Raw genomic sequence first — 16,966 nt, forward strand, 5'->3', positions numbered from 1 at the left:
CCTCTAAGTACTGACTCTGACCCCTTTATTTCCTATTGCTATTTGACCGTGAATTCCACGACACAAGCTATGAATCGGCTGTTTTTGGCGAAAGAGCTTTGGTGTAGAGGGGGGAAAAAAGAACAGGACCAAGTGTAGACCCCTGGTCAATGAAGTATAGGGTTTAAGTGGTTAAATAGATTCTGAGAAAGATTCGGCCCCTCAAAGTAGCAGAAACACAATATTATCATCCTTTCATCATTATCATCATCATTTTCTATCATCATCATCATTTTCTATCATCATCATCATTTTCGATCATCATCATACTTGTCACTTCTGTCCCCTCGTATATCCTCCTCCTATAACTCATCGTCGCTGTCGGGTAGAAACCTTGTATGTCCAAAATTGCCGTTTACCAGAAAGAAAAAAAAAATGTGTTCCAATGGAGCCAATTAAGTTATTACTTAGTCACCACCAGCTCTTAATATAATAATAATGTTCATTGGTTCAATATTTATAAAACCCAATGACACAACCTAACCACTTTCACTGTGTTTGAAAAACAGAGATAATAGCCGTTCTACAAGCTCACGACACGTCGTGACGGTGTTGTGACAAATTGTGAGCTTAGTAGAGCTTGTATTTTCCTTATTTGACTCGACATTCTTATACGATGAAATAGGGTTAGGTTTACGAAAGGAAGCATAAAAAGTAGAAATAGGGAGATAAGGTTTCTGCCCCGACAGCAGCGGCATCCAAGTCTGTTTGTGTCTGCTCCTGGCTGTTGCTTTTCATAATGGTCCTGCTCTGTATGCCCAGATGGAAATGATTCAGCCTGCATGCACGTCCCTGCAGACATTAAGCTGAAACAAACAGCCCATGGTGATTATGAATATGCATGCGCGGCTCACTTCCTATTTTCTAACAGAAAATTCATAATTTCATGGCTGTTACCTGTTTATAGTATGTGTGTATACATACTATTGCTATTAAATAGCAATGTATACATTTGTGTATACACAAATCACAGATCTGCAATTTTTGTAATATTCTTGACATTTTCTATAAATAAATGTACACAAATAGGGACGCTAGGTTGGAAGTTGTTAAGTCACATGCAGGCACAATCTCATGTTACAGACTACTGTCAGGTAAACATTGTGAAACATGTTTGCTGGCTTTCAGTACCCATCCTTGCTTATAACAGGTGGTTAAATGGCCTTGTTTGGGCTCTTCGTACCAATGACTGCATGGAGCCAGGAACACTCAAATTACTAAGCAGACTCCCACGGCAGCCATGCAAACCTGCCTCTTGAGTTTGATTCTATTATAGAATACTGAAATACACAAAAAGCAACAGTATATTGCAATTATCACACCTGTGACATAATACGATTTATCCCGGCCTCAAATGGGTTGTTGCGATTATAAAACGGTTACTAGTGGTGAGCTGCCACACTTTTTACCAAAATGTAAGGAGAACTTTGTTCAAATGGGGAGTTTTGAATCAACCGTGCCATAACAGACAACATAATGAAGGATTCCCTTTCCCTGTAGTCTCTATCGGCAGACTATTGGCTCACACAAAGTGGCTTCCGCCAAACAGTCTGTATTACAACAGAAGAGCTGAAAATGCAAAGAAACTGCCAGCGGATGCCACCCACCACCACTTTCGTTTCGTCTTTGCAGTCGCGTAAATTTGTCCTACTGTCAATCACTTTAGTTGAAAAATGATATACATTAGCTTGCTTCTCGGCAGAAATGGAAATTGAAATGGCAAAGAGATGACAGCTTCCGGTTCACGGCTTTCAGGAGGCGTACTGTAGTTACAGACTCCATGTAGCATTTGAAGATGTGGAATTGCTGTCTGGTCTTGTTGCTGTTATGGACAGCTTAACCCCTCAACCACAAACAAATTCCAAAAGTTTTTTTTCTTATTTTTATTTTCACCTATAATGATACATTAACACACCTAGGTGTGAGGTGAACGTGAAAAGCGCCAGACCTTTGACCCCCCCCCCCCCCCCCGGGGAGGTGTTAACGTTGATTTAGAGTCTAATTAAACCCACACAGTCCAGATCACATACATCAGTCGCGTCTCGACAGGGGGTTTAAGAAGAAAACCAATTATTCAAGTACGGGTGGGAGGGTGCGAGGGTGGGGGACAAGATAAATGGAAACAATTTTCTCCGAAGGCACCTCGCTGCTTGTTACACCTCTTTCCAATCAGACACCTTGCGTTCATTATAGTGTTTGGTGGCCTGTATCTATTTCTGATGCTGAGTGAAGGCTGAGTCAGCTCCCCCCTCACCCCCCCCCCCCCCTCCCACACACACACACACACACACACACACACACACACACTGACCACAGACATAAATACAGGCGTTCTAAAAACACCTGTGCAGAGGTGTAAATCTAAGCCGCACGAACGGAAACTCACAGGTTTCGATAAGCAGCAAGTACACGCTCGGAATAGACACGAATATGCAAATACACACACCTACACACAGCTAAATGCACTCACAAATGTACAGTTACGCACGCGCACGCACACACACACACACACACACACACACACACACACACACAAACACGTTTGCATATACATTTGAGGACATAAAGAATTTAGGACGCCACTGAAAAAACTAAACGCTGCGACTATACTTCGCCACACAACTAAGTATAAAAATAGGGAAACCCCCTATCCCTAAACCTAACCTCTATATGTCTAACTGTAACCCTAAACACAACCTGAATCTTTTCCTAATTGCAATCCTAACTCCCCAAATCCTATTTAACCTTAAAACAACCATTTCTTGTGTGAGGCGCAGGATATTGGTCCTCAAAATTTCTCAAATTATACTATACCTCTGGGGACGTGTGGCCCTCAGAAGTATAGTAACACACACACACACACACACACACACACACACACACACACACACACACACACACACACACACACACACACACACACACACACACACACACACACACACACACACACACACACACACACACACACACACACACACACACACACACACACACACACACACACACACACACACACACGCGCGTTCTGACAGCCCTCCCCCTCCCATCCCCTGTCAGATGCGAGGCCCCGGTGTGACTGTTCCTCTTCAGCACCCACACATCCTGGCCCCAAGCAGGGCCCCTGGCCCCCAGCCTGGCACGTAATGACAGCTCATGAGCCCCCCAAAGAGAACGCCCACATACGGCCTCACACACGCTCACAATCACACGGAACCAGAGACGCACACTAAATAGCTCGGCACACAGAAGGGTACAGGTGCAGTACAATGTGGCGGCACATAGGCAGCCACACACACACATACACACAAAAGGCACATAATAGCCAGCCACACACACACACACAAGCAAGCACGTGCGACAGACAGACAGACAGGACCTGATGAAGACCCACAGTGGTCAAAACGTTGTTCAAACTTAATACATTTTCTACAGGGAGCTACAGTGTGTGAACTTCCCTTCCTTCAATGTACGTATTGTTGTTCTGCACCCGAAAAGTTTTTGTTGGGATGTGCGTGCTTCCCTCTGGACTCTATTTCAGTCAGACACACACACACACACACACACACACACACACACACACACACACACACACACACACACACACACACACACACACACACACACACACACACACACACACACACACACACACACAGAGGAACAGTTGGGACTGGGAGTTCTCAGTGTGTCCTTCAAGGCGCTGTGACAGATGCAAGGCAGCGGCTGTGTGTGAGGAACCACAGCAGGCTGGGGATCCTCGTTCCATCCTCTAGGGATGCTGTTGTTTGGAGATTTCATACTCAGCCTCACGGTCCACGAGAGTGCAGCAAACCACACTCGGTTGTGAATTCTCCTATCCCCCATCCCCCTGGGATTCCACTGGTTCTGAATCAGTTTTATCGTCCCCAGTGGTGGAAAGCAACATTACTCAAGTACTGTACTTGAGGACAATTTTGAGGTACTTTTACTTTACAGGAGTATTTACAATTTTCAATACTTTTACTTCTACTCCACTACATCTCAGAGGCAAATCTTGTACTTTTTACTCCACTACAATTAGTTGAAAACTTTAGTTACTAGTTACGTTGTAGATTTTTATCATTATTGCAAAACATGCATTAACCACTTCATCTCTATATACCTTCGCTATATTGGCTAAAAATAACCCTGTTGAGGAGAACCCTGTCCCTGACGCATCATCTCCAGTGCCCAATATCAAAACAAGGAGATAAGGGAGAGCGAAAGCTGAACAGGAACCAGTGCAGGAAACTCAATATAAGGACATTTAAAGCTTCAATAAGGGCTTGATATACTTTGTTGCCCGCGGTAGCAGATCTACAAGCGCACACACAACACATTTCACTGCGACTGTGTCTGCTATTTGCGGTGCGCGGCACCAAGTTCCCAATTAGCCAGAGAAGAAACATGGGTGCTCTACATTTCTGCAAATTTCTGACCTGTTGCATCTCAATGTTGCAACCAGGGCAGGAGTTCCATGAAGGCCATGGGCGCCGTGTGGCCCCTCAGTTTGGCCTTCTGCTCAACAAATGATCTACCCTGAGGCCACAATGGCCTTGACGCCCCGCCCACCCTGCCCCAGCTGATTTTAACATGTTCTCCTCTGTTTTTCACCCGTGTGGTCAGGGGCGCTGGAAGTCATTTATTCCAAGGGGGGCTGGGCTTAAAATTTTTCCCACCATTTTTTTCACCTTTTTCACGCCTTTTCACCTTTTTCAACAAAAATGTTATTCCCCAAAGTTAAATACATCATTGTTTTAATATATAAGTGTGTATATAGACTTTAAAAGATATATTTATGTTTAATTTACAAAAAAATAAAAAAAAAAATAAAATCAATTCTATTTCCAATTTTTTTCTTTCTCTTCCCCACCACCAGGGGTGCTGCAGCACCCTCAGCAACCCACTTCGAGCGTCCCTGCGTGTGGCCTTTGTGCCTTCAGAAAATTGACAACACCAAAAGCCAAGTGGCCTTGCCCCTAAAAATGATTACATTCCAGGCCTGGTTGCTGAGCAGGCGCCTGCTGCCACCGCCTCGCACAGGGGTTAACTCCCAGGGCTCAAGCCTACTGCTGCTGACTCAGCGTCGAGTTGCATACCGATATAGGCACAGAATATGAATACATTCTCAGTTATAATGTACTGTACTTTGAATACTTTTATTTTTAGGAATGAGTCAACATGATCTGCATCTAGTGTGTTGACCCGTATACTCTGCTTGTGGTTCTCTGTTTGTTCTATTCGTCAATGTCCTCCCATTAGGCGCATGTATTGTGTTGGTTCTAATTAGGTTGTTTTGTGTTCCTAGTGTGTAGGAGGAGGGGACCAGCCTGCCAGGGGTGAGCCTATGGGGACAAGGCACTCCTGACTCCAATCGTCTCCTTTGGAGTATTTAAGCAGGCTGGCTCTCTCTCTTATACAGGACACATTGTTTTTGGTTGATTTGGTTTGTTTGTTGTTTTTTTTTGTTCCTTTCTCGCACGCACACTGCATTTTCCATACATGCATTACTGATACTACTGATTGCTCACATCACATTATATTTTATGTATGTATTGTTTGGTTAAAATACAAGAACTTTTAAGATATTTCTGTGTGTCGTCTCCCACATTATGTCATGAAGCTTCCTCATGATAAAAATCAAAGTATAAATCCAGCTTGACTGTAAAAAGGAAACATTACCCACACACCACACTGCACCGCAGCAGGATGTAGCAACCACACCGGAGCAACCACATGAGCACTTTAAACCGATATGCATCAGATTTTTTTTAAACAGCCGATCTACAAGCTCACAAACAAGCCCAAAGTCGCTTATAGTAAGCAGACATGGCAACGCTGATTACAGCGCATGCTGCAGGCTGCAGCCACCAGCCCACCACCTGACCTATAGCATAACAATAGAGCAGTGAAGTAGGGCTGGCTAATAGGACTTCAAATCAATATCCCCATTGTTTCAAACCTTTGCCTAGATTACAATTAATGATTTTGTTTGTTAAATAGTGAAAATGGCAGATCTACAAGCTCAGAATGCATATCGATGTGAAGCGCTGTGAGCTTGTAGATTGGCTATTTTCAATATTTGTGTATGCACCATTCAACAACAAAGTATAATACTGGGTGGTTAATCAGACTAATTGATTTAGTCGATTATTTTAAAAAAAAGCTTTTTTGTGCCGATCTGTTGATGTATAAGATCAATTTAACTGATTCTCGGTTATTCGATTAACGTACATGAGCAAGTTAAGTTGGTTATTGGTTCTAAATATTGGTTTCAATATATGTTTGGTTAATTGCCCATCAATTGCCCTAAAACAGTGGTTCCCAGTGCGATATGCATTAGGCTTTTGACAAAATGTTCTATATCTGGGACCCCTATCTACTATACTACAGACCGAAACACCTCAAGGACCCCTGGGGGTCCCCGGACCCCACTTTTGAGAACAACTGCAATGGAGGACTGACTCACCAAATCTTTGCATGGCTCTCTTTCTTCCAGCATGGCAGCCGGTAACCACTGGTAACCACATTCAAAAGAAAATGCCCAGTCATTTTAGTGCACTGGTAGAGTAGGTGAAACATTGTAAAAGCATGAAATTACTGTTCCACTGTGGCTTGTCGAAAAGATCCAGCAACCAGACACCAAATAATTACATTTACTACTATGTTGCTATGGGCAACGCACATACGGTACATACACAAAATGGACGTGTGTAATGTGTATACAGTATACTGTATGCATGTGTGAGTGTGACAACAGATTCAGATTAATATTTTATGTCCAATCTTGTTATGTTGTTGATGCATGTGACCCAAAGACACGTTCTCATAACTCATAGTAACCATTGTTTCTTCCAACACAGTCTTGTGTAGCCAGATGATTAGAAATGTAAAGCTGATGGATACTGAAATAAACACTTATTCAAATGCTCCTTTTCCATTTGCCAAACAGCAGCAACAAAGCCGGCGCACCCAAAGCTCAATGAGTTCCGCTTCTGCACCAGAACACGGAAACACATGCAATTATAATCAAATGCAAACCTAATTACATTTCCCTCCATTTGTCCTCGTTTGGTTGGGACGTGCCACTGGGTTCAACGCGAGATTGTGTCTCACAATCATTAACTGATTTCATCGTTAATGATTTCTGTTTATCACCCCAAGACACTTGAGTTGTGCCTCTGGAGGATTCGTGCAATTTCATGCATGACACATACACACAAATTAGGGTACACACACACATAAGCACACACACACACACACACACACACACACTCACCCACGCATGCAAGTACAGTACGCACTCACCAAATTCTCATGTTCGAGACTCAATGTGCAGCATTGTGTTTTTATACCTTTATGTCAACAGTATTTCAGTGTAATCTCACTGTAAAGCGCGTGCATCGTTTTGTTTGCAGTACTCCTGATAAGCGCTGATAAATACTGGCTGCCGTATGTAAGGATCACAGCTGTTTTCCATCTGGGCTATTGGCTCCGTCGCTGCCTCTCTCGGGAGAGCATGCAACGCAGAGAGTGTGTTGGGATACGTTCAGTACTGAACATCAATTCTAGATGTGGTGTGTTTGCAAGGAAAACCTCACCCCGCTTTGACATAAAATACACTGACAGCTAATTTCCTACGGGTCACCCAGGATAAAGAGAACAGAGGAGAAAGAAAAGAGGAAGGGGGGGTGGAGAGAGAGAGAGAGAGAGAGAGAGAGAGAGAGAGAGAGAGAGAGAGAGAGAGAGATAAGAGATGGATGGACTGCGGTTCCACCACAACAGCTCCAGTTTGTGAAACAGATAATTTTGTTGTCGGGCAGAATCCTTGTATCTCCATTATTTTATAATAATGTCCCCCCCCACACCCATTTTATAGTCTGTCTGTGGGTGTTTATACACACCAATGAAAATGATTAACGAGCTAGTGACTAAATAATAACTACCATGGATCCATTGGAACACAGGTTATTTTTTCCATTTTCTGAAGAGTAATGTATGTCCAAGTCTTGGACATACATGGTTTCCAACCGACAGCGACAATGTTCTTTTTCCATCTGTACAAGACACATGCTTGAGTTATGGACTAATAGCAAAACATAAAAACCACTCATCTATACAAAAGGTTATCGACTCACAGGTGAATTATGCACTCAGTTAAAGTTGACATTTACAGCCCGGCGTATCGTGACGTACAGCGTCTGTCTGTCGTGTCTGCTGAACACAATGTTTGACGATGATGGAAAAGTAATTTCAGCACGGCAATTTAGACAGACGTAACCGAAAAGCACACAAAGCCACGGCACACAGCCCACGTGTGTTCGGGAAAAAAGTGCACCGATCAGCAACATCCCAGGCAGTCTTTGAAACGGTGCTATTATTATTGAGAGCTGTGGGGGAAAAGCATTATTATGCACATGGTTCTGAAATCAACCGTGTTCAGCAGAGCCAAGTGATTTCAACACAGGATCAGTCACAAACCTCCAGGCCAGCAGCCAGCCAACTGCTGATGTTGTCCCCCCCACCCATCTGACCGCTTATCGGCAGCTGTCAGATGGGTGTTCGGATGTGTGGGCCGCGTGCATATTCAGATGTTTATTTTGGTGATCAATCAATCGATTGTGTTCCTATTCATTGGTATTACAATGAAAACTCATTATTCATGGTTTTCCTTTTTCATTTTGGACATAATTCGTTTTGATATTCATGTTATATTATCAGTGTTTGCCAATTATCCACCAATGGGGTCCCGGCCCACAGGTTGGGAACCGCCGGACTAGGATCTTTGCGGGTTTACTGCACTTAAAAAAGGGATCCCTTTACACACTCAAAGAGACACACGTGAAAGCAACCTGAAAATGTGAATCCCACAATGACAACAGAGCACAAGTGACTTCCAGTCAGGGCTTTGTGAAAGCCGTGCCATAAATCTGGGCCCTGGCAGGTCAATACTGCAGGGCCATTGACTGTGATTCCTCAACGGGCTCCTTTCATTTCAGCACCGCGGAGAGCTCCACAGCACTCAGCCCTCTGCTTACTGTATCGTTGCTATCGGGCAGAAACCTTGTATGTACGTACGTATGTCCCACATTTCCCTTCGTAAATTAAAGCCCTACTTCGTCATACATGACAGTGTTGCAAAAATAGCCGATCTACAAGCTCACAACTTGTGAGCTTGTAGATCGGCTATTTTCTGTATACAATTCTTGAAAGTAAAAGTGGTTAAGTGTGTGTGGATCCATTGGAAAACAGGTTTATTTTTTTTACGTTTTCCCAAACATTTGCGTTTTTTCCCCCTTTTTTACATACAAGGTTTCCACCCGACAGCGACGTTATGGAGCTTGGCTAATGGAGGCGAGCATCTGAACACCACTTCTCTGGGGTCTGCCCCCTCCCTCCCCCTATCTGTGGGTTTCTGCCCCCGCAAACCGCAGCAGCATCTCAACACTCTTAGTGACTCTCACATGGGGGACTTCAGGAAATGCTGCAATTAGCAGGTCAATTTAGAGTAGGGCAGAGAAATGTGAGAGAGACACACACACACATGTAGGCAAAAGTTCACGCTCAAGCACGCACGCATGTGCTTGACACGCACGCACGCGCGCGCACACACACACACACACACACACACACACACACACACGTTGTATTACTATACTTGTGAGGACATCAACATTTTAGTACGTCAACATTTTTCGCCATCCCTGAAGCCAAAAATAGCAGATCAACAAGCACACAAGCTGTAACCCTATAGGCAGTGTACAGTACATAGGTGGTATGGTCCTTTAAGGTGTCGGTGGGCTGAGCGCGCCGGCAAGGAGTGATGGGATTGTTATCTTGTTTACATTCTGTTCTTGTGTTGAGTAAAAGCGGTCGCGCTATAAACGGTTTAAGTGATATTCGCTTTTACTACGGGTGATACAGAAGGTACAACCCTGGCTGATCACCTGGATTTATTGGATCTATTTTCATTATTAAATCACCAGTTCTTCAGCATGAACCCCTTCTTTCTTTGAAGATAGAAGAAAAGACGAGGATAATTCCGTAAAGGAAGAGGAAGGCGGTTATAAAGCTCTCTAAGATCAGCAATTTTTGGGTGCAAGACACCGTCGCGCAACCAAGTATAAATCAGGCATAACTCCAACCCTAACCCTAAACTGAAACTCTGCCTAATCCTAATCTTCATGAGCTCTTATAAATCTGATTATACAGGGTTATGAGCAGATTATAATGCCTTATAAGTATGTTCATGATGCGTTATACACATAGGATGCATAGCAAGTGCTACCGAAGATTTTTCTTGTGAGGGCCAGTAAAATAGTTTGGCCCTCACAAGTATAGTAATACAAGTACCCGCACACACACACACACCCACGTGCACCCACACACACACACACACACATAAACACACACGCTCACGTATCTCCCACACATGCATCTCCCACACACAAAAGGGCCATCCTGTGAGTAGCCCCCGCTTGGCGTTCCTCCGACGCCGGTGTGCCGTCAACACCTACCTGTCATCGTTCTGAAACGTCTGGTCCCCGAGCAGCAGGTCCCTGAAGCGGTAGCGAGGCGGGAGAGGTGGCACCTCCGTGTCCCCCACTTCGGCCATCTTGAGGGCCGAGATGTCCAGGATGACGCCGGAGTTGCTGCTGTTGTTCTTCTGGAACAGGTTCTCCTCCGTGGGGGACCTGCCGAACATGGCGGAGGAAACAAAGCTGTATGTGCAGAAGTGTCATTTCAGCAAAACCTAGAGGGTGGCAAAAACAGTAACCACTTGAGTCCTCGTTCAAAAATAGCATGAATAGCTGATGTAAAGGTTGAAAGGGGTTAATGCATGCATGGTTGCAGTCAAGAGAACATGCGTCTACTCTATATGTAGACGTAGATGTCGGTTGAGATGCAATCAGATGCAATCAGATGCAATCAGCTGCAATCAGACGTGAATTACCGCCCCCTAGCATTTGCATTTAATCGTAACTTAAATTATTTAATGCACATTTTCTCCACCACCATTTTTCACGGATTCATCTGTTCAACACGGCTGCAGAGCGTTCTGACGGAATAAGCCTACCACTGAGTTGGAGCTCTCTAGCTTTTTGTGTTTTATCCTTTTGACAGATATGTATAAATATATTTTCATGTATATATGCATGTATGTCAATACAAATTTCAATCAATCAAAGAACATTGCCGATCTACAAGCACAAAACGCGAACCATCATCACAACGCGCTGTGAGCATGTAGATCCACTATTTTCGCCACACGGCACCAGTGTACGACGTGTATACGTTAAGCATCTAAGCATAGGCTATTTTTGAGAATTTCCGCCTATAATGACACCTAAAATAGGGACGCAGCAGCAAATAACAACGTCCAACAGAGAAGTCGTGTGCATTTTGTGAAACTAGGGCAAGTCGAAAAGGCCTCGTGTTTCTTTCAGGGCCGTTTCAGCTCATCCTCCGGGGATTTAATGTACAGTGCTGAAATGACAGAACAAGGCCAAGAAGAATGTGCGAAATCAACAAGATCAATAGTTGGATGAACTCGGGCCTGCTGTGCGCTACACCAAAGTCCCTAGACTTCCAATTTAACCATGTGGGTCACAGTTTTCCCAAAACGAGAGGTGATTAATGTGCAAGGCAGAAGACTAGAAGGAAGAGAACAACAAACTAAAGCTGCACCAAAAAGTCAGACTGCAAATCTTTTTGTTTCACGGTAACTGAACTGAAGGACACTGCTATGTCGACTGAATGCGCCAAGACACGCATTTTGAAAGAAAGCAAATGGAAGCATGTTTTTCCAGCAAGCCATTAGGAATTTCCACATGAATTGAACATGGCATCCAATGTCGGAGTCTAGGTCCATCTAGACAAATGCATTTTTTGAAAACTATTCTAGTCAAACTGATTTCCAGTGAAATTTGACAAGTCAACGAGGGGAGGGAAACGAGGGTCAATCCAATGCTCCGACAACACAACGCTTGCACTAAACTATGCAGCATACTGTATACTTCCATGATGTTCACACTATGTTCTGTAGAGGCCTGAGTCCACATACAGTACATGTGTTCTTAAGCGATAACAAACAACCTACATTATTCACAGCACCCTGAGGCTTCTTCATTATTAATTCTGACGATGATAAGGGAGGGAGGGGGTTACTAAAGCAAACAAACAAGATACATGCAGCCAACATGATACAGGGGTGTTAGTGTACGCATTTGTACACACCATTTGTTCTCAAAGTTGGATCTGGAGACCCGGTGGGGTCCTTGGGGGAGTTCCTGGGGGTCCCCAGCAAAATGTGTGAAGATTGCATCAAAATCGGTTTAACCACTTTAACCCTATTTCTCTGCTATTTGAAAAATAGCAGATTTACAAGCAAGTGGACAGATACTTGACATTGGGGGGGTCCTTGACCATGAAAGGAGAACTTGCATGTAAATGTATGTCTGTACGTGCATGGCATGCACATGTACTGCATAAGTACAGTACTCTGTGTGTTGCCTGTATTTTCTGCATGTCAGCACATGTCAGCACAAATAAATTACCTGTCACCATGGGAACTGGACGGTCGTCGGGGGGGGCTCATGGCTACCTCTTGGTGGAGGATTTTGGAGACAAAGGAGAGAGAGACAAAAAGACAGCGTTTACATCAGTGCTTCTCAACTTTTTCTGGATCAGGGCCCACTAGCACATTTCGAAAGTGTTCGCGGTCCACCCATTTGATCACTTTGGTGTTAAGTGATCAGATGGGTGGACGCGTGCATTTTAAGAGCATGTTCATTCTAATGGTCAATCAATTGTGTTCTGGCTTGGATTAATGGATCTAACATAGTATACTTTACTTATAATGTAGTAGTATAGTTCCTATGTATTGGTATCACAAGAAAGCTGAATAAAAAAATACCATAATCGTTTTTAAACATTATTCTTTCTTATTATTAAACTTGCAATACCCTCACAGAATTGCTGGTATACATGAAGACATTGATTGATTGAATACTTCATTAACTGTTGGTAGGGCATTCCACATTTTTGTGGCATAATAGTAGAATGAATTCATCCCCATGTTTGTGCCGAATCTGGGGGGAATGAGATCAGTGGAGCTCCCTCAGCTCATTAGGAGTTGGAGACGAACCCAATATGATGACATTCCCTTCCTGTAGCTCAGCTTAACTCAAGCCCGCTTCAAAGTCTGCTTTTAAAATGGGTACAAGCCACACAGGATTTCTTCCTAAATTCAATTTGAGCAAATCCACAGCTTAATTTAAACTCTTCTAACTTATTCGCTAATACTCTCTGTCACGGGGCAGCCCGTGCCCTATACATAGACACACTAAGAGGGAAGGGAGTATTTCTAGCATATGATTTTTACCTGTATTCAATGTAGAAATGACACAGACTTCAGGGGTTCAAACTTTGTTTATTTAAACACTGTTTATTGGAACTGATCTGAAATGTTTGTTTGTCACCTGGTCTTTCCTCTGCAGTACTGGCACTCTCTGAATCTGACTGGTAACTGCCAAAATAAAGCAGGCTAGTCAATTGGGTTTAAGAAGGGGTGGAACGTGTCATGTACTGTAGAGGAGGAGGGGTGTTTGACAAGGTTAATGAGCAAAGTATTTCTATGTATTTTTGAAGTAAATGCAAACCAAAATGGTGTTTAGTTTAAGGTACAACATCTATTTATGTGGTAGGTTATTTATTCATCAGATAGTTGTAAGCTTGTAGATAAGCTCATTTTAAGGTTAATTGTTTCTGTGCTTGTGGTAGGATCCACTCCCTATTTAAGGGAGGCTGCAAGTGACAGTTAGTTGAACTTGGCAAGCAAAGCGTTAACAGCAGTGAGACAGAGCTGCCAGGGCCCTTAGTTAAGGGATATCCTTGTTGTGCAGTCACTGTATGGTTTGTTGTCTTTAGTTGTGCTTTACGTAATTCTATTAATTCTATTAAGTCTATTTTTCCACGTCTTATTTATTTTTCACTATCTACCTGCTGCATATTGGACTGTTTTCCGGAGGTGTGAGAGAAATAAAACTCAACGATCTGCAAATTCTTCTTCATTTTTGGAGCCTTGGCCGCTTGGTCAACCTTTACACTCTCATTTTGATTTGAATTGCTGTTTTTCTCCCCACAATGTCAATGTTAATAAATCAAACTTTCTGTGGGTGGGCGGTTGAACGTACACAGAAAAAAAGATCTCAGTGTGAATTTGTAAACTCTCGGCTGGGTTCTATAATAGAACTGGTTCTTGCCAGTGATGCCATGGAAGAACCATTCAGACCAAGGTTATAAGAATCATGTATTTTAATGGTTCAATAAAGAACCCTTAACCACTTAAACCCTATATTCTTCCAGGGGTCTAGTACTTGATCCCCTCCTATTTCCCCTGTCCACCAAATCTCGTCGAAAACATCAGTTCTACTTTTCTGGTTCCTCAAAGAAATTTGAAAAAAAGGTTCTCTAGAACCACATGAGGAACATGAAGAAGCATTCACTAAATTAAATGGTTCTTCTTTAGTAGGTGGTGGTTCTTCCTGGGACCATATAGCCATAATAGAACCATTTAAGAACCATTTATTTTTCTGTGTGTAAGTGGATTTTCTCACATCCAGGTATAAACAGACATGCTTCTCCTGGCTGAGATGGGCTTCAATCAAGTGGGCCTTTCAGTCCTGAATTGCCTTGTTGAGCCCCTTGGGATGAATGTACGGCGTTCCGTGATGAGGTCTCAAGTGCCCTCCTTCCTCTATAATAACATAATCCCATTTCACCTACAATTTCAGCTTTTCACGTTTTCCCCATTTGTTATTTTATGCCATTATTGTGTTGCATCGATTATCTGCACTATCCTGCTCTGAATCATCCAGCGTGTGTGTGTGTGTGTGTGTGTGTGTGTGTGTGTGTGTGTGTGTGTGTGTGTGTGTGTGTGTGTGTGTGTGTGTGTGTGTGTGTGTGTGTGTGTGTGTGTGTGTGTGTGTGTGTGCGTGTGTGCGTGCGTGTGTGTGTGTGTTGTCATAGAACATCATAGAACAGCGTGGGTAGCCTTGAGTGGGCTAATAGCACCCAGAGACGGGTTTCTCAACTGAGCGGTGAACGCAGACCATCAGAAACAAACCCACACAGTCAGACAGAGGAGAGAGAGAGCAGACAAGAGAGTGGGTTGGAGAGGACAGGAGAGGGAGAGGAGAGGAAGAGGGAGAGGGAGAGGGAGAGGGAGAGGAGAGGAGAGGAGAGGAGAGGAGAGGAGAGTGAGAGTGAGAGGAGAGGAGAGGAGAGGAGAGGAGAGGAGAGGAGAGGAGAGGAGAGGAGAGGAGAGGAGAGGAGAGGGAGAGGAGAGGAGAGGAGAGGAGAGGAGAGGAGAGGAGAGGAGAGGAGAGGAGAGGAGAGGAGAGGGAGAGGGAGAGGAGAGGAGAGGAGAGGAGAGGAGAGGAGAGGAGAGGAGAGGAGAGGAGAGGAGAGGAGAGGAGAGGAGAGGAGAGGAGAGGAGGAAATGTAAAGTATGACAGAAGGGAAGTATGACAGAAAAGGAAGAGGAAACCGTCACTGAGACCACCCTCTGTGAGAGCCAAGAATCATGTAGAATCCCCACCCATATGGAGCCCAATTACTATGCAGCCTCCGAGCACAGGCTTAACAGCTGAAGCATACTGTAGAATACAGAGACTTGCACAGTGTGCAACCATACAGCAAAAACAATTCGAAGTGTTATTCTATTGTCCGCCCACTCAGTGGAAAGTCAGGCATGGGCATTATTTTGGATGTTTTAGGGATGTAGACCATACTATCCATTTGTAACTCAGAGAGCTATGTGCATTTGTACACTTAGTATTAGGTCTCCATCTCTAAAACATAACAAAGAATGCCTGCATGCCTGACTTTCCCCAGGGAGGGCAGACAATGAATGCATTAATGTTATGAAGGTGTGGAGCAATTATTAAGTACAGTTATATGGGTTATAATGAAACAATGTGAGCCAGGAATTGCAAAAATAAGTTTTAAAAGTAGGCTATTATTATATAGCCTACACTCTTTCCATAGCCTTAAACAAAACACTAAGTTGCCTGCACACGCAAAGAAAGTTCAAAGGAGTGCAGGTGTTGATACATGTTGCCACAGTGCCCAACACAGGTGCAACCCCTATATATCAATGAGTGGTTCTCGATGTGTGGGGTAGCCTACAGCATTGGTTCTCAAAGTGGGGTCCGGGGACCCCCAGGGGTCCTTGGGGGGTACCAGGGGGTCCCCAGATAAATTAGTTAATATAGTGTCACATTCATTTCAACCAATTTAACCATATTTTATACTATTACTATTACTATATTCAAAAATAGCAGATTTACAAGCTCATAGCGTGAGTTGTCACTTCATATGGGACTATGAGATTGTAGATCTGCTATTTTGGAAAAATCTTGAAGATTTGTGCAAATCTTTGAATATGTATATTTTTAAAGCCAACATTTTAAACTAAAATCTTCGCTTCTGGGGGTCCCTGGCACAAAGCATTTTCAGATGGGGGGGGGGGGGTCTGCGGCCAAATACACATACATTTGGGGGTCCTTGGCATGAAAAAGTTTGGGAACCACTGGCCTACTACAGGTCCTTGACATGAAAATAAAAAAGTTTGAGAACCATGCTCTCTATCCATTTACCTGGCTGTGTGTGTGTGTGACAGGGGTCCCATCATCGCAAACACACGTTAGGTTTGGAAAGCATCCTTCGCACATTGTCCATGCGGTGGCCGTGAGGAGGTGACACAGTGACACAACGGACCAAGACGTCGCTCATAACGCTCAGATCATCACTGGAAAAACTACAGATCTACTGTAAAAGAGCCCCAGATGACAGAAGAAGACGCGTCCAGAGGAAAAAAAAAAAGCTATGATCCTATTAATTC

The 16,966-nt window shown here is 43.7% G+C and overlaps 1 protein-coding gene across 1 annotated transcript in view; it reads right to left on the reverse strand.

The window, feature by feature from the left end:
- Window positions 1–16,966, reverse strand: part of kcnt1b (potassium sodium-activated channel subfamily T member 1b) — a 148,357-nt gene that overhangs the window by 130,066 nt on the left and 1,325 nt on the right. The window contains exons 2-3 of the mRNA XM_080432528.1: window positions 12,618–12,666; window positions 10,578–10,754 (exon numbers count right to left, since the gene is read on the reverse strand). Of these exons, the coding sequence (XP_080288654.1) occupies window positions 10,578–10,754; window positions 12,618–12,666 (226 nt within the window). The remainder of the gene's footprint in view (window positions 1–10,577; window positions 10,755–12,617; window positions 12,667–16,966) is intronic.

The sequence above is a fragment of the Gymnoscopelus braueri genome (assembly GCF_963280865.1).
Source record: "Gymnoscopelus braueri genome assembly, chromosome: 7".
NCBI classification, from domain to species: Eukaryota; Metazoa; Chordata; class Actinopteri; order Myctophiformes; family Myctophidae; genus Gymnoscopelus; species Gymnoscopelus braueri.